This window comes from Cetorhinus maximus, unplaced genomic scaffold (genome assembly GCF_964194155.1).
Source record: "Cetorhinus maximus unplaced genomic scaffold, sCetMax3.hap1.1 HAP1_SCAFFOLD_933, whole genome shotgun sequence".
NCBI lineage: Eukaryota > Metazoa > Chordata > Chondrichthyes > Lamniformes > Cetorhinidae > Cetorhinus > Cetorhinus maximus.
The window spans coordinates 20,340-44,442 of NW_027596875.1; the positions used below are offsets into that span (position 1 = coordinate 20,340).

Below are 24,103 nucleotides of genomic sequence, written 5' to 3' on the forward strand. Positions count from 1 at the left end.
GAGCTTAGATCTGATCCGTTGGTTGTGGGATTGCTTAGCTCTATCACTTGCTGCTTATGCTGTTTAGCACGCAAGTAGTCCTGTGTTGTAGCTTCACCAGGTTGACACCTCACTTTTAGCTATGCCTGGTGCTGCTCCTTGCATGCCCTCCTACACTCTTCATTGAACTAGGGTTGATCTCCTGGCTTGATGGTAATGGTAGAGTGGGGATATGCCGGGCCATGATGACTTGGCCAGTAATGGTGCTACCATGCCACTCTTGATGATGGACATTGAAGTCCCCCACCCAGAATACATTCTGCACCCTTACCACCCTCCAAGTGGTGTTCAACGTGGAGGGGCACTGATTCAGCAGCTGAGGGAGGGCGGTACATGGTAATCAGCAGGAGGTTTCCTTGCCCATGTTTGACCTGGTGCCATAAGAAGTCATGGGGTCCGGAGTCGATATTGAGGACTCCCAGGGCAACTCCCTCCCGACTGTATACCACTGTGCCACCACCGCTGCTGGGTCTGTCCTACCAGTGGGACAGGACATACCCAGGGATGGTGACGGTGGTGTCTGGGACACTGGCTATAAGGTATAATTCCGTGAGGGTGACTATGTCAGTCTGTTACTGTGAGACAGCTCTCCCAATTTTGGCATTAGCCCCCAGATGTTTGTAAGGAGGACTTTGCAGGGCATACAGAGCTGAGATTGCTGTTGTTGTTTCCGGTGCCTTGGTCGATGGTGAGTGGTCCGTCCATTTTCATTCCTTTTTTGCAACTGATACAACTGAATGGCTGGCTAGGTCATTTCAGAAGGCATTTAAGAATCAACCACATTGCTGTGGGTCTGGAGTCACATGTAGGCCAGACCAGGTAAGGAGGGCAGATTTCCTTCCCTGAAGGATGTTCGCGAACAACAAGGGTTCTTACAACAATTGACCTTGGTTTCACGGTCATCATTAGACTTTTAATTCCAGATTCTGATTGAATTCAAATTCCACTATCTGCCGGGGTGGGATTCGAACCCGGGTCCCCACAGCATTACCCTGGGTCTCTGGATTACTAGTCTAGTGACAATACCCCCCACCCCCGTTGTGACACTGTTCTGTGGCATTATATCAAATGCCTTATGAATGTCCATGTACACCACATCTGCCGCATTACCCTCATCGACCTTCTCTTGTTACCGCGTCAAAGAGAAACTCTAGTTAAACATTATCAAATCCGTGCTGCATTTCCTTCATCAATCCACAGTTGTCCAAGTCAATATTACTGGCCTGTAGTTGATGGGTTTATCTCTGCACCCTTTCTTTGAACAAGGGGGTAACACTTGCAATTCTCCATCCTCTGGCACCAGCCCTGTATCTAAGGAAGGCTGGAAAATTATGGCCAGTGCCTCCCCAATTTCCTCCCTTCCTTCCCTCAGTATCCTTGGATGCATCTGATCTGGTCCTGGTGACTTGTCAACTTTAAGTACATTCATCCTGTTACCTCCCCTGTCAAATCTTTAACCCATCGGGTATCTCAACTCCCTCCTCTTTCACTATGATTTGGGCAGTATCGTCCTCCTCGATAGAGACAGATGCAAAGTGTTCATTTAGTGTTTCAGCCAGGACCCTCTTGTCCATCCGTAGGTCACTGATTGACCCCACCCCTCCTTTTACTGCCCTTTTACTACATACCGAGAGAAGGTCAGGTGTGACGGGGTAATATTGGAACCCTTTGAGACCCACAGTCAGGTCAAATGGGTTTAAATTCTGTATTAGAACCATATCTTTCAGGACAATATTTTTTAAAACGTGGAAAGACATTGCATTATCTGGACACTTGGATGCTTGACCTGGAGTTTTTATTTGAAAGGGTCATAAGTTCACCTTTGGCCTGGGACCTTTGCCTTTTCCACAAAATCACCTGAGCAGCATGGGACTTGAGGGGGAAGAGATGTTGGCTTGCTTGCACTGCAATTATTTTAATGGGTGGGAAACAAACTGGTTCAAAGGCAAAGGCTTTGTACTGGATGTACTGGAAATCACACGACAGAGATGAACTTTAAGTTTTGAACTTGCTCCTTTTTGAATTCAGTTGGGGACTGAACTAAGAAGGGGGAAGCCTGCCCAGCTTTCTTTGCCTTGCCTGAAACCGTGTGTTGGTCCAGCCAAGAATCTTCATCTCAGTGGAACTTGTCTGTCTTTGGAAACCCGAGAGGCTGAGGCGCGAAGGATTGATCCGGCTCTATTTTCCTCCGTGCCGAAGCTCCATCGGTGAGAACCTCCAGACATCGACTGGGACTCGTGATCTGTCTTCATGTGAGGGTGTTCCAGATTGACAATGTTGAAACTCTGTGCACTTTATCTTTTTTTGTATAAAGTCTATCCTCCAAAGCCCATCTCCGCAGGGACTCTGTTTGTCTATCGTTTGTTTGTGTGCGCGCACACACTAGGATATTATTAAAAGTGATCGATAGTTATACTGCCAGATGACAACGGTGTTTTAACCAGTTCTTGCAACTTATTTTAAAAAAGTTTTGTTTGAGAATAAATCAATCATTCGGAGTTTATAGAAAGGAATCTGGTCAAAGTCTCTTTTATCCTGGTTCTAATAGTTGTGATGGTAAATAATTGGCCATTGTAGTCAGTTCACTAAACTTTTAAACCAGCAGCCTGACCTGTGCAGTAGTCGGGCTGGATAGACTGCGCACTCTTCCCATCTCAGTAATAACAGCTAGCACCAGTACTCTGGCATATTCTTCTCTTTAGATGACCTGAAGGCAAGTGACAGCAGCCCAGAGGGTGTCTGTTTACATACCAGGACTGACAGAGGCCTTGCCTGCCTGAGATCAAAGGCAAAGGTGCTGAGTCCTCATCACAGACACTGATGATGCTGCACCAACATTCCACACTGAGGAACACCTTCAGCGGCAAATGGACAAGGCTTGCTCAGGCCTGTAAAAAGTTTGGTTTGACCAGCAGCATCAGGAAGATCAATGGCGGGGTCCAGGCCATCGCCATGCTGCCCTCTATCAGCAGTGACACAGAGGCTGGAGGTTGTTGATAGCTCCACATATGTAGACTCCACAATCAGCAGCAACCTGTCACGGTGCTGAAGCCTACACACACACACACACACACGCACACACACACCCTGCAACAAACTGCAGCTGTTATGTCCAAGCTGAGTAACAAACTTTAGAACAGCAGCCCGACTGCCAACACCAAACGTCAAGCCTACCGAGCCTGCGTCCTCAGTCTACTCCTCTACAGCGATGGGGCTCGGGCAACCAGGCAGGGGAAAAGGCTGAACAGTTTGCACCTCCGCTGTCTCGGGCATCTCGCTGACATCTCCCGGCCGGAAAAGGTCACCAACTCGACAGGGCCTGGAGCGTTCCAATACCATCAGCAGACACTCGCGGCTAAGCCAGCAATGTCTGCCCTGGTTCGGCCGAGCTCACCAAACATACCCAAAGATCTTCTGTACGGTGAGCTGACCACTGGGTCACGACCCTCTGAACACCCATGTCTCGGCTACAAGGACACCCGCAGGCAAGGTATGAAGAGGGAGGGGGCTGGCACTGACAACTGGGGGGGTGGGGGGGGGGGACACTCGCTGACGGCCATGACCTCTGGTGACTGACCGTTTGGAAGGGCATCGGAAGACGCGACCACCAATGAGAAGCTCCGCTGGCCGAGAAGAGGCCCCAGAGGAAAAGAGGGCAGCTCCTGCACCCTCTCAGTCCCTGTGTCTTCCTCAGCTGCAGATACAGCAGAGACTGCCATCCCAGAGTGGGCTCCTGAGCCACTCCAGGTGATGCTTAACCCCCCCCAGAGCTGAGCACCACGGCACAAACCTTCAGCTTACAAGATGGGAAGCTGCCTCGTAGAAAGGAAAAAAAAACCTATCGAAGACGTTGGGGTTCCCTTTTAATTTAGCTGCCAGTCTCTTCTCATGCCCTCTTTTCTTCTCCGATTTTTGTTCAGCTGCCCTCTGAACCTCCTGTTTTACAGAATTGACGTATTGAGTCTACTTTCTCCATTGCATTATTTAACCGATATACCGTTTCCTGCATCACCCCTCTCTTTCGTCACCCAGGGAGGAACGTACCCTTGGCTGCACCCAAACCATCTCCTCTTTAAAGGGAAGCCCATTGCTCAGTTACAGCTTTGCAGGCTCAGCTTGTGTTCAAATTTACCAGGACCAGATCCATTCTCACCCCCAGTGAAATTGCGCCCCCCCCCCTGCAATCTCAACTCATTATTTTTCCTCTGGATTGCTCCTTGTCCTTCTTCAAGGTCAGCCTGAGCTGTATACTATGATCGATGTTTCTCAAGAGGTTCCCCTACTTACACTTGTACCATTTGACTCACCTCACGCCCCAGGACCAGAACCAGCAGCGTGTCCTTCCTTGTCCGACCGCAAGCACACTGATGTAGAAATCTGAGAAACTATTTGTCCTCTCCGCCCTTTACACTATTTATGATACAGGCTGCCAGGCCTTTTGGGTCATGGCCTGACAGAAAATGTGCAAGTGTGAGCTTCACGTCTTGGCTCCTTCAAACACAGAACACTGTCCCTGAGCCCCAGGATGGGATGGTGGGGGCACGTGGTCCCCTCGGGAAGGGTTAGCACCACCCCGTCGCAAGGGGGAGGAGCGTGGGTGTAAACACCGTCCCCTCGCACACAAGACGGCGCAGGGAGACGCGGTCCTCTGGCTGGAGGGGCAGTGCCAATAGTGAGAGTCCCCATTTCCCTCAATCAGGACCACACGAGTTGAATGAGTCCCAGGTAGAAACATGAGTTATTTTAAAATTTTTTAATGACATTTCCTCACAGGGAGAAGGTCCATGAGAAACATAAATGCCACATACAGTATGTGGGAAAGACTTTCAAACATGTGCCACTCACTAACTAACCTAACCTCTTATGTAACATGTAAATATATCAATTTATATTAAATATAGAAATTGCCAGCCAACCAGCTGTCAATCCCAGTACCTCCCACCCGGACTATGTATCATCGTGACCTCCCTGCCTCACTCCCTCCCTGCCTCACTCCCTCCCTACCTTACTCCCTCTAACAGTCCCTCCATTCACCACTGCTACACCCGAAATTCGAGGCTTTCAAAGTACATTGAACTACTGTGGGAGCACCGCGCTGTTGGAGGGTCAGTGCTGAGGGAGCGCCTCGCTGTCGGAGGGTCAGAGCTGAGGGAGCTCCTCACTGTCGGAGGGTCAGTGCTGAGGGAGCATCGCACTGTCAGAGGGTCAGTACTGAGGGAGTGCCGCACTGTCAGAGGGTCAGTGCTGAGGGAGCGCCTCGCTGTCGGAGGGTCAGTGCTGAGGGAGCACCGCACTATCGGAGCGTCAGTGCTGAGGGAGCACCGCACTATCGGAGGATAAGTACTGAGGGAGCGCTGCGCTGTAGGAGGGTCAGTACTGAGGGAGTGCTGCGCTGTAGAAGGGTCAGTACTGAGGGAGTGCCGCACTGTCGGAGGGTCAGTACTGAGGGAGCGCTGCGCTGTAGGAGGGTCAGTGCTGAGGGAGTGCTGGGCTGTAGGAGGGTCAGTACTGAGGGAGTGCCTCACAGTCGGAGAAGCAGGACTGAGGGAGTGCCTCACAGTTGGAGGGTCAGGACTGAGGGAGTGCTGCACTGTCAGAGGGACAGTACTGAGGGAGTGCCGCACTGTCAGAGGGTCAGTACCGAGGGAGCGCTGCGCTGTAGGAGGGTCAGTACTGAGGGAGCGCTGCGCTGTAGGAGGGTCACTACTGAGGGAGCGCCGAGCTGTCAGAGGGTCAGTACTGAGGGAGTGCCGCACTGTCAGAGGGTCAGTGCTGAGGGAATGCCGCACTGTCGGAGGTGTCGTCTTTCGGGGAATCTTTAAAATCTGGTCCCGTGGGGTGGGTTCCTCTGGGTGAGCTACTGTCAAAAATTCTCCCACACCTGATACTATGCAAACGAAACATTACCGGAGAGTTGATGAGGGATCTTGCTATTCACAAATCAGCTGCCCTATTACCAATTTACCATCAATTAACCCAATGGCTGTAAAGAGCTTTGAGAATGTCTGAAGATGCAGGACAGGTACAGCACCGTGTTAGATACAGAGTAAAGCTCCCTCTACACTGTCCCCATCAAACACTCCCAGGACAGGTACAGCACCGTGTTAGATACAGAGTAAAGCTCCCTCTACACTGTCCCCATCAAACACTCCCAGGACAAGTACAGCACGGTGTTAGATACAGAGTAAATCTCCCTCTACACCGTCCCCATCAAACACTCCCAGGACAGGTACAGCACGGGGTTAGATACAGAGTAAATCTCCCTCTACACCGTCCCCATCAAACACTCCCAGGACAGGTACAGCATGGGGTTAGATACAGAGTAAAGCTCCCTCTACACTGTCCCCATCAAACACTCCCAGGATAGGTACAGCACGGGGTTAGATACAGAGTAAAGCTCCCTCTACACTGTCCCCATCAAACACTCCCAGGACAGGTACAGCACGGGGTTAGATACAGAGTAAAGTTCCCTCTACACTCTCCCCATCAAACACTCCCAGGACAGGTACAGCACGGGGTTAGATACAGAGTAAATCTCCCTCTCCCTTCCTGTCTGGGGTTTTTCCCAAACAGATACATCATGGTTCAGACTCAAATCTGCCCCCCCACCCCTGTTTTGCTCCCCATCCCCACAGTTCTCCCATTGTCTTTGTACCGGAGAGGGCTGGTCCCAATTGTCCATTCCAGAGATGAGGCTCATAGTCTTTTAGCGGAGAGCAGGCGCCGGGCCAATTCACTGCCAGCTCTTCCTGTTCCCTTCCGGGGTTCGGAGAGATGGTCCCGCACGGGCTCCCGGCCCTTTGCCAGGGCCCCGCTGAGTCCAGAGTAAATCGACGCCACGCGTTCCATCAGCGAGCAGCTTTCACGTGGGAGTACTGGTGGCGCCGGAGGTTGTCCAGCCGATTGTAACTGCGGGCGCAGACGTCACAGCGGAATGGCTTGTTCCCCGTGTGGATGGTCTGGTGAGCTTTCAGAGCCGAGTGGAGGGCGAAGGTCTTCTGGCAGGCCGAGCATCGGTAGGGCTTCTGGCGAGGGGAGGGGGCCGGGGAGGGGGAGGGGGAAGGGGCCGTGGGCTCCAGTCCCTGGGCCAGGTGCCTGTGGGCCTGCAGGGCCGCCGGGTCGGCCAGCAGCTCGCCGCAGGCCGGGGCCTCCTGCTCGCCCAGGGCCAGCTCCTCAAAGGCCTGCTCGTGTTTGAAGGGCGGCTGCCAGACGTGGAGGAGCTGGTGGGCGTGGAGGGAGGACAAAGCCTCGAAGCTGGCCTCGCACTGCCCGCACTTGTACCGGGCCGGGGGACCCGTCTCCGCGCCCCCGTGACTGAGCTGGTGTTCGGTCAGCGAGGAGGAGTCCTCGAAGCTCTGGTCGCAGAGGTCACAGCGGAAGGGCTTCTCCCAGCTGTGAAGGAGCTGATGCTCCCCCAGCGAAGACGGGGTGTCGAAGGTCTCCTCGCACTGGTCACACTTGTACCGGGCTGGGGAACCGCTCTCCGCACCGTGACTGAGCTGGTGGGCGTGCAGCGATGACAAAGCCGCAAAGGTCTCCTCGCACTGGTCACACTTGTACCGGGCCGGGGATTGGGTCTCCGCGCCGTGGCTGAGCTGGTGTTCGGTCAGCGAGGAGGAGTCCTCGAAACTCTGGTCGCAGAGGTCACAGCGGAAGGGCTTCTCCCAGCTGTGAAGGAGCTGGTGCTCCCCCAGCGAGGACGGGGTGTCGAAGGTCTCCTCGCACTGGTCACACTTGTACCGGGCCGGGGATTGGGTCTCCGCGCCGTGGCTGAGCTGGTGTTCGGTGAGGGAGGAGGAGTCCTCGAAGCTCTGGTCGCAGAGGTCACAGCGGAAGGGCTTCTCCCAGTTGTGAAGGAGCTGGTGGGTCTGCAGCGAGAAAGCATCGGTCAGGTTCTCGCCGCACACGCCGCACTCGAACAGCCGGTCGGACGGCAAAGGGGCTACCAGGGGCAGGGTGCTGCTGGGGGCTTCCCGGCCCCCGAGGGGGGTGGCGGGGGGGGAGGAGGAGGAAGGGGAAGAGGCGCTGGCCATCGGGGGCTCCTCCACCGACCATTTGAAGGGCTGGCTGCACCGGTGCTCTGTCAGGGAGGCCGCGTTGGCAAAGGTCTCGCCGCAGGCCTCGCACTTGTATCCCCCCCGGGCGCCATGACCCGCCCGGTGGGCTCTCAGGGAGGCCGAGGAGATGAAGCTGTCGCCGCAGACGGTGCAGCGGAACGGCCGGTCCCCCAGGTGCACCCGCTGGTGCCGGCGCAGGTTGTCCAGCCGGTTGTAGCTCTTGGGGCAGACATCACACTTGAAGCAGCGGTCCCTGGGCCGGGTGGAGAGGCGGGACCCCCGCGGGATCGGGGGTGGAAGGGGCTGGTTCAGCCGCTCGCCGCTCACCGACCAGCGGAAGGCTCGCTGATCCCCCGGGCTGGGGCACCGGTGTTTCCTCAGCGAGATGGCCTGGCTGAAGCCTTTGCCACAAAGCAGGCACCGGAAGGGCTTGGCGCCCACGTTCCTGCAGTGGTGGGCGGAGAGCGCCAAGGGGCTCTCAAAGCTTTGGCCGCAGCCACTGCATTTGAGGCTCCGCTCTGCGTGGGTCACCCGGTGAGCTTCAAGTGAAGATGAGTCATTGAAGATCTCCCCACACACAGAACATTGGTAGGAAGGCTCGGTATGGATGGGTTGATGGGCTTCAAGTGAAGATGAATCATTGAAGATCTCCCCACACACAGAACATTGATAGGAAGGCTCGGTATGGATGGGTTGATGGGCTTCAAGTGAAGATGAATCATTGAAGATCTCCCCACACACACTGCATTGGTAGGAGGGCTCGGTATGGATGGGCTGATGAGCTTCAAGTGAAGATGAGTCATTGAAGATCTCCCCACACACAGAACATTGATAAGAGGGCTCGGAATGGATGGGTTGATGGGCTTCAAGTGAAGATGAGTCATTGAAGATCTCTCCACACACAGAACATTGGTAGGAGGGCTCGGAATGGATGGGTTGATGGGCTTCAAGTGAAGATGCATCATTGAAGATCTCTCCACACACACTGCATTGGTAGGAGGGCTCGGTATGGATGGTTCTGTGATCTTGAAGGGCAGCCCTGCTGTTGAAGATCTCCCCGCACTCCAGGCACTCGCAGGATCGCTCCAGGTGGAAGGGCCGGTGAGCCTGGAGAGCACTGGCGTCTCCGAACGCCTGGCCGCAAACCTCACACTCGAAGCGCGTGGCCACGTGGATGACCTGGTCGGGTGGCGAGGAGGGTGGCGTGGCAGTGACGACGGTGGGCTCCTCCCCGCCGGGAGGGGGCAGCACCCCCCCCGGGCACCGATGCTCGGCCAGGGAGGCCGGGCGGGCGAAGGTCTCGCCGCAGCCATGGCACTTGTAGCTGTGGCCCGCCCGGTGGGCGCGCAGCAGAGCCGAGGAGATGAAGCTGTCGCCGCAGACGGTGCAGCGGAACGGCCGGTCCCCCAGGTGCACCCGCTGGTGCCGGCGCAGGTTGTCCAGCCGGTTGTAGCTCTTGGGGCAGACGTGGCAGCGGTAAGACTTCTGGCCAGTGTGGATAGCCTGGTGCGCGCGGAGCGAGGTGGCTTTGGTGAAGCTGCGGCCACACACGGTGCAGCCAAAGGGCCTCTCGCCCGTGTGCACGTAGCCATGAACCAGCAGGTCGGACGACTGCTTGAAGGACTTGCCGCAGATGTTGCACCGGTGGACCTGCCTCTTGGTGTGAATCAGCCGGTGCGTCTGGACAGCAGACAGATCAGCAAAGGTCATCCCACAGACGTCACATCGATAGGCAGCTTCGGCGTGAGCCAGCTGGTGCGTCTGAAGGTCAGACGGATTGGGAAAGAGCTCCCCGCAGACGTCACACCGGTAGGGGGTCTCGGTGTGAGTTAGTCGGTGCGTCTGCAGGGCAGACGGCTCCGCGAATGTCTCTCCGCAGACGTCGCATCGGTAGGGGGTCTCGGCGTGAGTTAGTCGGTGCGTCTGGAGGCCAGACGGCTCTGTGAACGTCTCTCTACAGATGTCGCATCGATAGGGGGTTTCGGTGTGAGTTAGTCGGTGCGTCTGGAGGCCAGTCGGCTCCGTGAACGTCTCTCCACAGATGTCACATCGATAGGGGGTCTCGGTGTGAGTTAGTCGGTGCGTCTGGAGGGCAGACGGCTCTGCGAATGTCTCTCCACAGACATCACACTGATAGGGGGTCTCGGTGTGAGTTAGTCGGTGCGTCTGGAGGGCAGACGGCTCCGCGAACGTCTCTCCGCAGACGTCACATCGATCGGGGGTCTCGGTGTGAGTTAGTCGGTGCGTCTGGAGGCCAGACGGCTCCGCGAACGTCTCTCCGCAGATGTCGCACCGATAGGGGGTCTCGGTGTGAGTTAGTCGGTGCGTCTGGAGGGCAGACGGCTCCGCGAACGTCTCTCCGCAGACGTCACACCGGAACCGCGTCTCGACGTGAACGACCGGGTCTGTCTGAAGGGCGGGCGAGTCGGCCTCCAGCTTGGCCGGGGCCACCCACCCGCCCACTTGGTGCCCGGGCTGAAGCCTGGTGGGCAGCGGCCTCTTGGCCTTCCTCCGGCCCCTGGCCCCCCATCGCAGCTCGGCGGCGGCCCCCTGGTGACTGCGCTGGTGCCTCCTGAGGTTGTCCAGCCGGTTGTAGCTGCTGCCGCAGGTCTGGCAGCGATATGGCTTGTCACCGGTGTGGATGGACTGGTGGGCCAGCAGCGAGGAGGACATGCCGAAGCCCTTTTGGCACACGGGGCACTTGAAGGGCTTCTCGCCGGTGTGGCTGGCCTGGTGTGCCAGGAAGGTGGAGAAGAGGTTGAAGGATTTTTGGCAGAGGAGGCACTGCAGGGCCTTGCGGGCTCTGGTGTGGCTTCGCTGGTGCCTCTTGAGGTTCTCCGAGCGGTTGTAACTCTTGCCGCACTCTCCGCAGCGGTAAGGCCGCTCGCCGGTGTGCAGGCACTGGTGCAGGGCCAGCTTGGCCGAGCGGGTGAAGCCGCGGCCACAGACGCTGCACTTGAAGGGCTTCTCGGTCGAGTGGACGCGCTGGTGGGCCAGCAGGCAGGAGGAGTCGGTGAAACCCTTGCCGCAGACGGGGCACTTGAACGGCCGCTCGATCAGGTGGGTGCGCTGGTGCCTCCGCAGGTTGTCCAGCCGGTTGTAGGATCGGCCGCAGGTCTCGCACTTGAAGGGCTTGTCGCCGGTGTGGATGCACTGGTGAACAATCAGCTTACTCGACAGAGCAAACCTCTTCCCGCAAACTTCACATCTGTGTTCAGGACACACAAGAGAGAGAGAGAGAGAGAGAGAGAAAAAGAGGCAAAGGTTAGCGGGGCTGGGATGCAGCAAGTGACATTCGCACCTCACAAACACCAGGCAATAACCATCTCCAACAACGCTACACTATATAAACGGAGAGAGGTTGCAGAACTCTCCAGGTGCAGAGGGACCCGGGTGTCCTGGTACATGAATCATGTTAAAGTTAGTGATTCAGAAGGCAAATGGAATCTCCTCATTTACTCCAAGGGGAAGGGAATATAAAAGTTAGGGAAGTTTCCCTGCAGTTGTACAGGGCCGTGGTGAGACCACACCTGGAGCACTGTGCACAGTTTTGGTCTCCTTACTGGAAACAGGTATAACTGCGTTGAAGCAGTTCAGAGAAGTTTCACTCGACTAATACCTGGGGTGAGGAAATGTTGAGCAGGTTGGGCCCTGTACCCATTGGAGTTTGGAAGAATGAGAGGTGATCTTATTGAAACAGATAAGATCCTGAGGGTGGGGGAGGAGGGGAGCTTGACAGGGTGGAGGCTGAGAGGATGTTTCCCCACTTCGTGGGGGAGTCTAGAACGAGGGGGAAGGGGCACAGTTTCAGAATGAGGGGTCTCCTGTTGAAGACAGAGATGAGGGGGAATTTCTTCTCTCAGAGGGTGGTCAGTCTGTGGAAATCTCTCCCCCACTTCTCAGAGAGCAGTGAGGGCCGGGGTGTTGAATATATCCGAGGCTGAGTTAGACAGGTTTCTGATCGACAGGGGGAGGCGAGGGTTATGGAGGGACAGACAGGAGAGTGGAGCTGAGACCACAATCAGATCAGTCACAATCTTATCGAATGGGGGTAGCAGGCTCGAAGGGCTGAATGGTCTCCTCCTGCTCCTAAGTCCTGTGTTCCTAACAAGAGAGAATCTAACCACCTCCCCTTTACGTTCACAGAATTACAGAACGGTGACAGTACAGAAGGAGGCCATTCAGCCCATCATGTCTGCACCAGCTCTCCGAATGAGCAATTCCCTCAGTGGCACTCCCCCACCTTCTCCCTGTAATCCTGCACATTCTTCCTTTTCAGATAGCAATCCCATTCCCTTCTGAATACCTCGACTGAACCTGCTTCTCAGGCAGCACATTCCAGAATCTCAGAACCTTTACAGCACAGGAAGCTGCCATTCGGCCCATCGAGTCTGCACTGGCTCTCTGAAAGAGCATTTCCACCTAGTCCCACTCCCCTGCCTTATCCCTGTAACCTTACACATTCTCTCCTTTCAGGTAACAATCCAATTCTCTTTTAAATACCTCGATCAAACCTGCCTTCACCCCCCTCTCAGGAAGTTTGTTCCAGACTCCAACCACCCTCTGGGTGAAATATATTTTTCCTCATATCACATTTACTCCTTTTGCCCATTATTTTGAATCTGTGCCCTCTCGTTCTTGATGTCCTTTTGAGTGGGAACAGTTTCTCCCTCTTTACCCTGTCCACACCCCTCAGGATCTTGAATACCTCTGTCAAATCTCCTCTCAGCCTCCTTAACTCCAAGGAAAACAGTCCCAACCTCTCCAATTTTCCTCATAGCTACAGTTCTTCATCCCGGGAATCATTCTTGTGAATCTCCTCTGTACTCTCTCCAATATCTTCACATCCTTCCTCAAGTATGGAGCCCAGAACTGGAGGCAGAACTCCAGATGAGAACTAATTAGTGTTTTATACAAGTTCAACATGACCTCCTTACTCTTGTACTTAATGCCCCTGTTAATAAAGCCTAAGATACTATTTGCTTTATTAACTGTTCTCTCAACATGTCCTGCCACCTTCACTGACTTAAGTGCATCTACACAGAGGTCCCCCTGTTCCTGCACCTCCTTTAGAGTTTCTCCCTTTATTTTATGCTGTCTCTCCATATTCTTCCTGCCAAAATGAATCAGCTCACACTTCTCTGCATTGAACTTCATCTGCCACTTGTCTGCCCAATCCACCAACATGTCGATGTCCTTTTGAAGTTCAAGACGATCCCCATTACAGTTGACAACATTTCCAATCTTTGTGTCATCTGCAAATTTTGAAATCATTCCCTGCTCACCACAGTCTAGGTCATTAATATATACCAGGAACAGCAAGGGTCCCAACACTGGCCCCCTGGGGAACTCCACAGACAAACCTTCCCCCAATCTGAAAAACAACCATTTAACACTACTCTCTGCTTCCTGTCACTCAGCCAATTTCTTATCCAAGTGCCTACCTTCCCTTTTATCCCATGAGCTGGAATTTTGTTCAAGTCTGTTGTGTGGCACTGTATCAAATGCCTTTTGAAAATCCATATACACCACATCCACAGCATTGCCCTTATCAATCTTCTCTGTTACCTCCTCAAAAAAACTCCAGCAGGTTAGTTAAACATGATTTTCCCTTGATGAACCCATGCTGGCTTTCCTTAATAATCCTGCACCGGTCTAAGTGATGAGTGATTTTGTCCTGAACTATAGTTTCCAGAAGTTTCCCTACCACCGAGGTCAAACTGACTGGCCTGGAGTTGCTGGCTTTATATTTGCATCCCTTTTTGAACAAGAGTGTAACATTCGCATTTCTCCAGTCCTCTGGCACCTCTCCTGTGTCTAAGGAAGACTGGAAGATTATCACTAGCGCCTGCGAAATTCCCACTCTGACTTCCCTCAGTATCCTCAGATGCATCTCACCCGGTCCTGGTAGCTTATTTTAAATAAAGATAGCCTTTCTAACGCCTCCTCCTTCTCAATTGTAAATTCCTCGAGTGCACCAGTTACCTCCTCTCTCACCTCGGCCTGGGTAACATCTTCTTCCCTTGTGAAGACAGATACAAAATGCTTGTTTAATACCTCCGCTAATTCTCCTGTCTCCGCATGCAAGTCCCCTTTTTTATCCCTAATTGGCCCTACTCCTCCTTTTACCACCTTTTTATTATTTCTCAGCTTATAGAAGACCTTGGGATTCCAGATCCTAACGACGCGTTGCGTGAAAAAGTTTCTCCTCATGTCACCATTGCTTCTTTTCCTAATCCCCTTAAATCTGTGTCCCTTCTGGTTCTCCATCCTTCCGCCAATGGGAACAGTTCCTCCCTCTCTACTCTGTCCAGACCCCAAATGGTTTTGAACACCTCGATCAAATCTTCTCTCGACCTCTTCTCCAAGGAAAACAGTCCCAACTTCTCCAATCTCTCCCCGTGAACTGAAGTTCCTCATCCCTGGAACCATTCTCGTCAATCTTTTCCACACTCTCTCCAACGCCTTCACATCCTTCCCAAAGTGCGGAGCCCAGAACTGGACACAATATTCCAGCTGAGGCCGAACTTGTGTCTTATTACCAGCTCAACACACCCTCCCTGCTCTCGTACTCTCTGCCCCTATTAATAAAGCCCAGGATACTGTCGGCTTTATTACCCGCTCTCTCAACCTGTCCTGCCACTTTCAATGATTTACATACATATACACCCAGGTCCCTCTGTTCCTGCACCACATTTACCCTTTATTTTACACTTTTCTTCATGTTCTTCCTACCAAAAAGAATCACCTCACACTTCTCTGCATTGAACTTCATCAGCCATCTGTCCGCCCACTCCACCAACTAGTCTATGTCCTTTTGAAGTTCTACATTATCCTCCTCACAGTTCTCAATGCTTCCAAGTTTAGTATTATCCACAAGTTTTGAAATTGTGCCCTGTACACCAAGGTTTAGGTCATTAATATATGTCAGGAAAAGCAGGGGCCCCAACGTTGACCCCTGGGGAACTGCAATACAAATCTCCCTCCAGCCCGAAAAACATCCATTAACCACGACTCTGTTTCTGTCACTCAGCCAATTCCGTATCCACGTTGCTCCTGTCCCTTTTATTCCATGAGCTATGATCTTCCTCATAAGTCTGTTGTGTGGCACTGTATCGCCTTTTGGAAGTCTATGTACACCATATCAACAACATTACCCTCATCAACCCTCTCTATTACCTCTTCAAAAAAACTCCAGCAAGTTAAGAAATCCATGCTGGCTTTCCTGAATTAACCCACCTTTGCCCATGTGACTGTTAATGTCATCCTGAATTGTTGTTTCTGGAATTTTCCCACTGACTGGCCTGTAGTTGCTGGGCACATCTTTACGCCCTTTTTTGAACAAGGGTGTAATGTTTGAAATTCTCCAGTCCTCTGGCACCACCCCTGAGTCTAAGGGAGACTGAAAATTTATGGCCAGTGCCTCCCCAATTTCCGCCCTCACTTCCCTCAGTATCTTTGGATGCATCTCATCTGCTCCTGGTGCCCTGTCCATTTTTAAGTACAGGCGGCCTACCCAATACCCCCTCCAATTTCAAACCCATCCAACGTCTGAGTTTCCTCCTCTTTCACCACGGCCTGGATAGCATCTTCTTCCTTGGTAAAGACAGATGCAAAGTGTTGATTTAATACCTCAGCCGCACCTCCAGCCTCCATGTTTCAAACCCCTTTTTGGTCCCTGATGATAGAAACATGGGAAATAGGAGTCGTCGGCCATTTGGCCCCACGAGCCTGCTCTGCCATTCAACACGACCTCAATGGCATTTCCCACGCTATCCCCATATCCCACATTACCTTTGATGTCTAGAAATCTAGCGGCCTCAGTCTTGAACATACTCAATGACTAAGCCTCCACAGCCCTCTGGGATAGAGCCTTGCAAAGATTCACCACCCTCTGAGTGAAGAAATTCCCCCTCATCTCAGTCCTAAATGGCCTGCCCCTTATCCTGAGACTGTATCCTCTGGCTCTAGACCGCCCCCCCAAACCCCAGCCAGGGGAAACGTCCTGCAGCATTAACCATAGGAAAATTACGGTGCAGGAAGAGACCATTCAGCCCATCGTGTCCACGCCAGCCAAAAATAGAAGAAAGAAACCAGTTGCTCATTTTGATCCCAGTTTCCATCCCCTGGTCTGTATCCTCGCAGGTTAAAGCGCTTCAGGAGCAGATCCTGGGAGCTTCTCAATCAGTTGAGAGTTTCAGCCTCAACCACCAGTTTAGACAGTGAATTCCAGACACCCATCACCCTCTGGGTGAACAAGTTTTTCCCCATGTCCCCCTCTACTCCTTCTACCAACCCCCTTAAACCTGTGCCCCCCTGGTAACTGACCCCTTAGCTAGGGGGGAAACAAGTCTTTACTGTCTCTCCTATCTGGGCCCCTCATAAGCAGGTCACCCCCCACCCCCCTCCGCCTCCCCAAGGAAAACAACCCCAGCCGATCCAATCTCTCCTCCTAGCTGCAATTTTCAAACCCTGGCAACACCTTTGTAAATCTCCTCTGTGCTCTCTCCAGAGTAATGATGTCCTTCCTGTAATGTGGTGACCAGAACTGTACACAAAATTCCAGCTGTGGCCTAACCAGCGGTTTATACCGTTCTGGCATGACATTCCTGCTTTGGTATTCAATACCTCGTCCAATAAAGGAAACCATTCCTTACGCTTTCTTGACCACCTTCTCCACCTGTCCTGCCACCTTCAGGGACCTGTGGACATGCACTCCAAGGTCTCTCACTTCCTCAACCCCTCTCAATACCCTCCCGTTTATTGAGTATTCCCTTGCTTTATTTGCCCTCCTCACATTCCTGACCTCACACTTTCCTGGATAGAATTCCATTTGCCACTTCTCCACCCACTCAACCAAACCACCGATATCATTCTGGAGTCGGAAGCTATCCTCTTCACTATCAACTACACGGCCAATTGCCTCCCACATTTAAATCCAATCATTAATATATACAACACACAGTAAGGGGCCCAACACTGAGCCCTGTGGAACACCACTGGAAACTGTTTTCCATCTACAAAAACACCCATTGACCATTACCCTTTGTTTCCTGCCATGGATCCAACTCACCACCTTCTCCTGCAGGCTCGAGGGGCTGAATGGCCTATTCCTGCTCCTCATTCGTATGTTTGTATCTCACTTTCCTGACCAGCCTGCCATGTGGGACCTTGTCGAACGCCTCCCTGAAATCCATGTAGACAACATCCACTGCACTACCCACATCAATCCTCCTTGTTACTTCCTCAGAAGATTTGATTTAAGTTAGTAAGACACGACCTTCCCCCTGACAAAACCGTGCTGACTATCCCTGATCAATCTGTGCCTTTCTAAGTGATAGTTTATCCCGTCTCTCAGGATTGTTTCCGATAATTTGCCCACCACTGAAGTCAGACTGACCGGCCTATAATTTTCTGGCCTATCCATCGCACCCTTTTTTAAATAATGGTATAATGTTCGGAGACCTCCAATCCTCTGGGACCTCACCTGTATCTAGTGAGGATTGGAAAGAGATCCTTAGAGCAGCCGCTATTTCCTCCCTGGCTTCCTTCAACAGCCTGGGATACAATCCATCCGGCCCTGGTGATTTATCCACCTTCAAGGGTGTTAGTCCCTCCAGTACTTCCTCTCTCACTTTGCATATTGTATCTAATATTTCACAGAATCACAGTGCAGAAGAGGCCCTTCGGCCCATTGAGTCAGCACCGACACGTGAGAAACACCTGACCTACCTCCCTAACCCCATTTACCAGCACTTGGCCCATAGGCTTGAATGTTTATGAGGTGCCAAGTGCTCATCCAGGTACTTTTTAAAGGATGTGAGGCAACCCGTCTCCACCACCCTCCCAGGCAGCGCATTCCAGACCCTCACCACCCTCTGGGTCAAAAAGTTTTTCCTCACATCCCCCCTAAACCTCCTGCCCCTCACCTTGAACTTGTGTCCCCCTTGTGACTGACCCTTCAACTAAGGGGAACAGCTGCTCCCTATCCACCCTGTCCATGTTCCACATAATAGAAACAAGGAGGAGGCCGCCATTTGGCCCTTCGAGCCTGCTCCGCCATTCATCATTATCATGACTGATCATCCAACTCAATAGCTTGCTCCCGCTTTCTCCCCATACCCTTTGATCCCTTTTTTCCCCAAGAAATCTTGTACACCTCGATCAGGTCGCCCCCCCCTCAGTCTTCTCTGCTCCAACAACAACAACCCAAGTCTATCCAACCTCTCTTCATAACTTAAATGTTTCATCCCAGGCAACATCCTGGTGAATCTCCTCTTTTTCACCACCCCACTAACATGCCCCTCCGCCTTCAGAGATCTATGGACACACACGCTAAGGTCCCTTTGTTCCTCAGAACTTCCTAGTTCCATGCCGTTCATTGAATACTTCCTTGTCAAATTACTCCTTCCAAAGTGTACCACCTCACACTTTTCAGGGTTAAATTCCATCTGCCACTTATCTGCCCATTTGACCATCCCGTCTTTATCTTCCTGTAGCCCAAGACACTCAACCTCACAGTTAACCACCCGGCCAATCTTTGTGTCATCCACAAATTTACTAATCCTACCCCCCACATAGTCATCTATGTCGTTTATATAAATGACAAATAATAGGGGACCCAGCACAGATCCCTGTGGTACACCACTGGACACTGGCTTCCAGTCACTAAAACATCCTTCTGTCATCACCCTCTGTCTCCTACAACTAAGCCAATTTTGAATCCACCTTATCAAATTACCCTGTATCCCATGTGCATTTGCCTCCTTTATAAGTCTCCCATGTGGGACCTTGTCAAAGGCTTTGCTGAAATCCATATAAACTCCATCAACTACACTACCCTCATCTACACACCTGGTCCCACCTCCTCAAAAAATTCAATCCAATTTGTTAGGCATGACCTCCCTCTGACAAAGTCATGCTGACTATCCCTGATCAAACCTTGCCTCTCCAAGTGGAGATAGATACTCTCCTTCAGAACTTTCTCCAATAGTTTCCCTACCACTGACGTGAGACTCACTGGCCTGTAGTTCCCTGGCTTATCTCTACAACCCTTCTTAAATAGCGGAACCACATTAGCTGTTCTCCAGTCCTCTGGCACCTCCCCCGTGGCCAGAGAGGAATTAAATATTTGGGTCAGAGCCCCTGCGATCTCCTCCCTTGCCTCCCTCAGCAGTCTGGGACACAAATCATCCGGACCTGGAGATTTGTCCACTTTTAACCCTGCCAACACCTCCAATACCTTGTCACTCCCTATATCAATTTGCTTAAGAACCTCGCAGTCTCTCTCCCCGAGTTCGATACCTTCATCCTCATTCTCTTGGGTGAAGACGGATGTGAAGTATTCGTTCAACACTCTACCGATGTCCTCTGGCTCCACCCATAGATTGTCCCCTTGGTCCCTAATGGGCCCTACTCTTTCCCTGGTTATCCTCTTCCCATTGATATACTTATAGAATATCTTGGGATATCCCTACATTTACCAGCCAGAGCTTTCTCATATCCCCTTTTTGCTCTCCTAATTGCTTTCTTAAGCTCCACCCTGCACTGTCTGTACTCCACTAATGCCTCCGCTGATTTGCTTCCCTTGTACCTGCTAAAAGCCTCCCTTTTCCTTCTCACCATATCCTGAATATCTCTGGTCATCCATGGTTCTCTGGGCTTGTTACTCCTTCCTATCACCCTAGAAGGAACATGTTGTGCCTGTACCCTCCCCATTTCCTTTTTGAACGCCCCCTACTGCTCTTCTGTGGATTTCCCCACAAGTAGCTGTTCCCAGTCTACCTTGGCCAGATCCTGCCTTATTTTACTAAAATCCACTCTCCCCCAATCCAAAACATTTTTTTGCAAATTGTCGATTTCTTTGTCCGTAACAAGCTTAAATTGTACCATGTTGTGGTCACTATTGCTAAAATGGTCCCCCACCACCACCTCAGCCACCTGTCCAGCTTCATTCCCCAGAATTAGGTCCAGCACTGCACCGTCCCTTGTTGGACCCTCTACATATTGACCTAAAAAGTTCTCCTGGACACATTTCAAGAAATCCACTCCATCCAACCCCTTAACACTCTGTCTATCCCAATTAATGTTGGGAAAGTTGAAATCGCCTCAATTTCCCGCTGACTATCTGGGGGTCTATAATAAACACCTAACAATGTGGCTGCCCGTTTTTTATTCCTAAGCTCTACCCACAAAGCTTCATTCGATGCCCCCTCCAAGATATCATCTCTCCTTAACTAATAATGCAACGCCTCCTCCTCTTTTACCCCCTCCCCTGTCTCTCCTGAAGATTCTATATCCCGGAATGTTGAGCTGCCGATCCTGCCCCTCCCTCAACCACGTCTCAGTGATGGCGACTATATCACAATTCCACATGTCAACCCACACCCTCAACTCATCCATTTTACCTGTAATACTCTTGGCATTAAAGTAGAGGCCATCCAGCCTTGCCTTACTCCCTTGAAACTTAATGCAGTTGTACTCCCTGTGACTTGATTGTTTTACTGTATTATGATATGACACTCCTCCTGTTTAACTAGAATGTCTGCTTCATCCCTCTCTTTAGTGAAGACATAGAAACATTAAAACTAGGAGCAGGAGTAGGCCATTCGACCCTTCAGGCCTGCTCCGCTGTTCAACATGATCACGGCTGATCCTCTCTCTCAAGGCCGTACTCTCGCGCTCTCCCCATACCCCTTGTCGCCTTTAGAGTCCAGAAATCCATCTGCTTCCTTCTTAAATACATATTCAGTGACTTGGCCTCCACAGCCTCTGTGGTAGAGAATTCCACAGGTTCACCACCCTCTGAGTGAAGAATTTTCTCCTCATCTCAGTCCTAAATGGTCTTCCCCGTATCCTCAGACTGTGACCCCTTGTTCCAGACCCCCCGCCCAGCCAGAGGAAACATCATCCCTGCGTCCAGTCTGTCCATCCCTATCAGAATTTTATACTTTTCAATGAGATCCCCTCATTCTTCTAAACTCCAGTGAATACAGGGCCTAGTCAGCCCAATCTCTCCTCACTCGACAATCCCTCCATCCCAGGACTCAGTCTGGTGAACCTTCGCTGCGCTCCCTCTATGTCAAGTCTATCCTTTCTTAGGTAAGGAGACCAAAACTGCACACAATACTCCAGGTGTGGTCTCACCGAGGCCCTGTACAGCTGCAGTAAGACATCTTTGCTCCTGTACTCAAGTCCTCTCACAATGAAAGCCAACATACCATTTGCCTTCCTAACTGCTTGCTGCACCTACACACCTGCTTTCAGTGACTGGTGTACAAGGACACCCAGGTCCCTTTGTACATCAACATTTCCCAATCTATCACCTTTTAAATAATACTCTGCCATCCTGTTTTTCCTACCAAAGTGGATACCTTCACACTTATCCACGTTATACTGCATCTGCCATGTATTTGCCCACTCATTCAACTTGTCTAAGTCGCCCTGAAGCCTCTCTAAATCGCCTTGGGACAAAGTACTCATTGGGAACCCTGCCCACGTCTTCTCATCAACCCAGAAGTTTCCTTGTACATCTCTGATAGACCCTATCCTTTCCTCAGTTATACTCTTGCTCTTAATGTACTGGTAAAATATCTTAAGGCTTTCTTTGATTTTGCCTGCCAATATTTTTTCATATCCTCTGTTTGCTTACATAATTTCCATTTATACTTCACCCCTGTATTTTCTATACCCCTCTAGGCTTTCGACAGTATGGAGCTTTTTGTGACCTGTCATCAGCTTTCTTTTTCGGCTTTATCTTGGCCTGTATGCTTCTGGATAACCAGGGGGCTGCAGATTTGGCAGTGCCGCCCTTTTTCTTTGTGGGGGCATGTCCACACTTGGCATGCAGACTCTCGCTTTTGAAGGCCTCTCACTGATTTGACCCAGTTTTTCCTTCTTATAGATGTATCCAGTCCACTCTCGACAGCTCATCTCTCAGCTTTGGAAAATTTGTCTTCCACCAATTTAGAACTTTTACTCCTGTTCAACTTTGTCCTTTTCCATAATGATGCTAAATCGAACGGTATTATCACAGAATCACACAGTGCAGAAGAGGCCCTTCAGCCCATCGAGTCTGCACCGACGCGTGAGAAACACCTGACCTACCTACCTAATCCCATTGACCAGCACTTGGCCCATAGCCTTGAATTTTATGACGTGCCAAGTGCTCATCCAGGTACTTTTTAAAGGATGTGAGTCTAACCCGCCTCCACCACCCTCCCAGGCAGCGCATTCCAGACCCTCACCACCCTCTGGGTTAAAAAGGTTTTCCTCACATCCCCCCCTAAACCTCCTGCCCCTCACCTTGAACTTATGCCCCCTTGTGACTGACCCTTCAACTAAGGGGAACAGCTGCTCCCTATCCACCCTGTCCATGCCCCTCATAATCTTGTACACCTCGATCAGGTCGCCCCTCAGTCTTCTCTGCTCCAACAAAAACAACCCAAGTCTATCCAAACCTCTCTTCATAACTTAAATGTTTCATCCCAGGCAACATCCTGGTGAATCTCCTCTGCACCCCCTTCAGTGCCATCACATCCTTCCTATAATGTGGCGACCAGAACTGCACACAGTACTCCAGCTGTGGCCTCACCAAGGTTCTATACATCTCCAACATGACCTCCCTACTTTTGTAATAAGACCATAAGACATAGGAGCAGAAATTAGGCCAATCGGCCCATCGAGTCTGCTCCACCATTCAATCATGGCTGATAAGTTTCTCAACCCCATTCTCCCGCCTTCTCCCCGTAACCTTTGATCCCTTTACCTATCAAGAACCTATCTATCTCGGTCTTAAATACACTCAATGACCTGGCCTCCACAGCCTTCTTTGGCAATGAATTCCATAGATTCACCACTCTCTGGCTAAAGAAGTTTCTCCTCATCTCTGTTCTAAAAGGTCTTCCCTTTACTCTGAGGCTGTGCCCTCGGGTCCTAGTCTCTCCTACTAATGGAAACATCTTCCCCACGTCCACTCTATCCAGGCCTTTCAGTATTCTGTAAGTTTCAATTAGATCCCCCCTCATCCTTCTAAACTCCATTGAGTATAGACCCAGAGTCCTCAAACGTTCCTCATATGTTAAGCCTTTCATTCCTGGGATCGTTCTCGTGAACCTCCTCTGGACCCTCTCCAGGGCCAGCACATCCTTCCTGAGATACGGGGCCCAAAATTGCTCACAATATTCTAAATGTGGTCTGACCAGAGCCTTATAAAGCCTCAGCAGCACATCCCTGCTTTTATATTCTAGTCCTCTCAAAATAAATGCCAACATTGCATTTGCTTTCCTAACTACCGATTCAACCTGCAAGTTAACCTTAAGAGAATCCTGGACTAGGACTCCCAAGTCCCTTTGCACTCCAGATTTCTCAATTCTCTCCCCTTTTAGAAAATAGTCTATGCCTCTATTCTTCCTACCAAAGTGCATGATCTCACACTTCCCCACGTTGTATTCCATCTGCCACTTCTTTACCCATTCTCCTAACATGTCCAAATCCTTCTGCAGCCTCCCCGCCTCCTCAATATTACCTGTCCCTCCACCTATCTTTGTATCATCTGCAAACTTAGCCAGGATGCCCTCAGTTCCTTCATCTAGATCATTAATGTATAAAGTGAAAAGTTGTGGTCCCAACACTGACCCCTGCGGAACTCCACTAGTCACTGGCCGCCATCCTGAGACGGACCCCCTTATCCCCACTCTCTGCCTCCTGCCAGACAGCCAATCTTCTATCTATGCTAGTACCTTGCCTCTAACACCATGGGCTCTTATCTTACTGAGCAGCCTCCTGTGCGGCACCTTGTCAAAGGCCTTCTGGAAGTCCAAGTAGATAACATCCATTGGCTCTCCTTTGTCCAACCTACTCGTTACCTCCTCAAAGAATTCGAACAGATTTGTCAGGCATGACCTACCCTTGATGAAACCATGCTGACTTTGCCCGATTTTACCATGCACTCCCAAGTATTCTGAAATCTCATCCTTAATAATGGACTCTAAAATCTTACCAACGTC

At 51.4% G+C, this 24,103-nt stretch overlaps 1 protein-coding gene and 1 long non-coding RNA gene across 2 annotated transcripts in view; both read right to left on the reverse strand.

Moving 5' to 3' along the window:
- Positions 1-4,777: 4,777 nt before the first annotated feature.
- LOC144675289 (uncharacterized) lies at positions 4,778-5,335 on the reverse strand. Its single transcript, XR_013574917.1, has 2 exons — positions 5,044-5,335; positions 4,778-5,011 (listed from the first exon to the last, which is right to left on the reverse strand). It is a non-coding gene; the product is annotated as an uncharacterized LOC144675289 (long non-coding RNA).
- Positions 5,336-5,345: 10 nt separating this feature from the next.
- Positions 5,346-24,103, reverse strand: part of LOC144675288 (uncharacterized) — a 30,965-nt gene continuing 12,207 nt past the window's right edge. Inside the window, exons 3-4 of the mRNA XM_078536149.1 lie at positions 6,258-11,304; positions 5,346-6,118 (exon numbers count right to left, since the gene is read on the reverse strand). Coding sequence (XP_078392275.1) covers positions 6,888-11,304 — 4,417 coding nt within the window. The 3' untranslated portion in view covers positions 5,346-6,118; positions 6,258-6,887. The remainder of the gene's footprint in view (positions 6,119-6,257; positions 11,305-24,103) is intronic.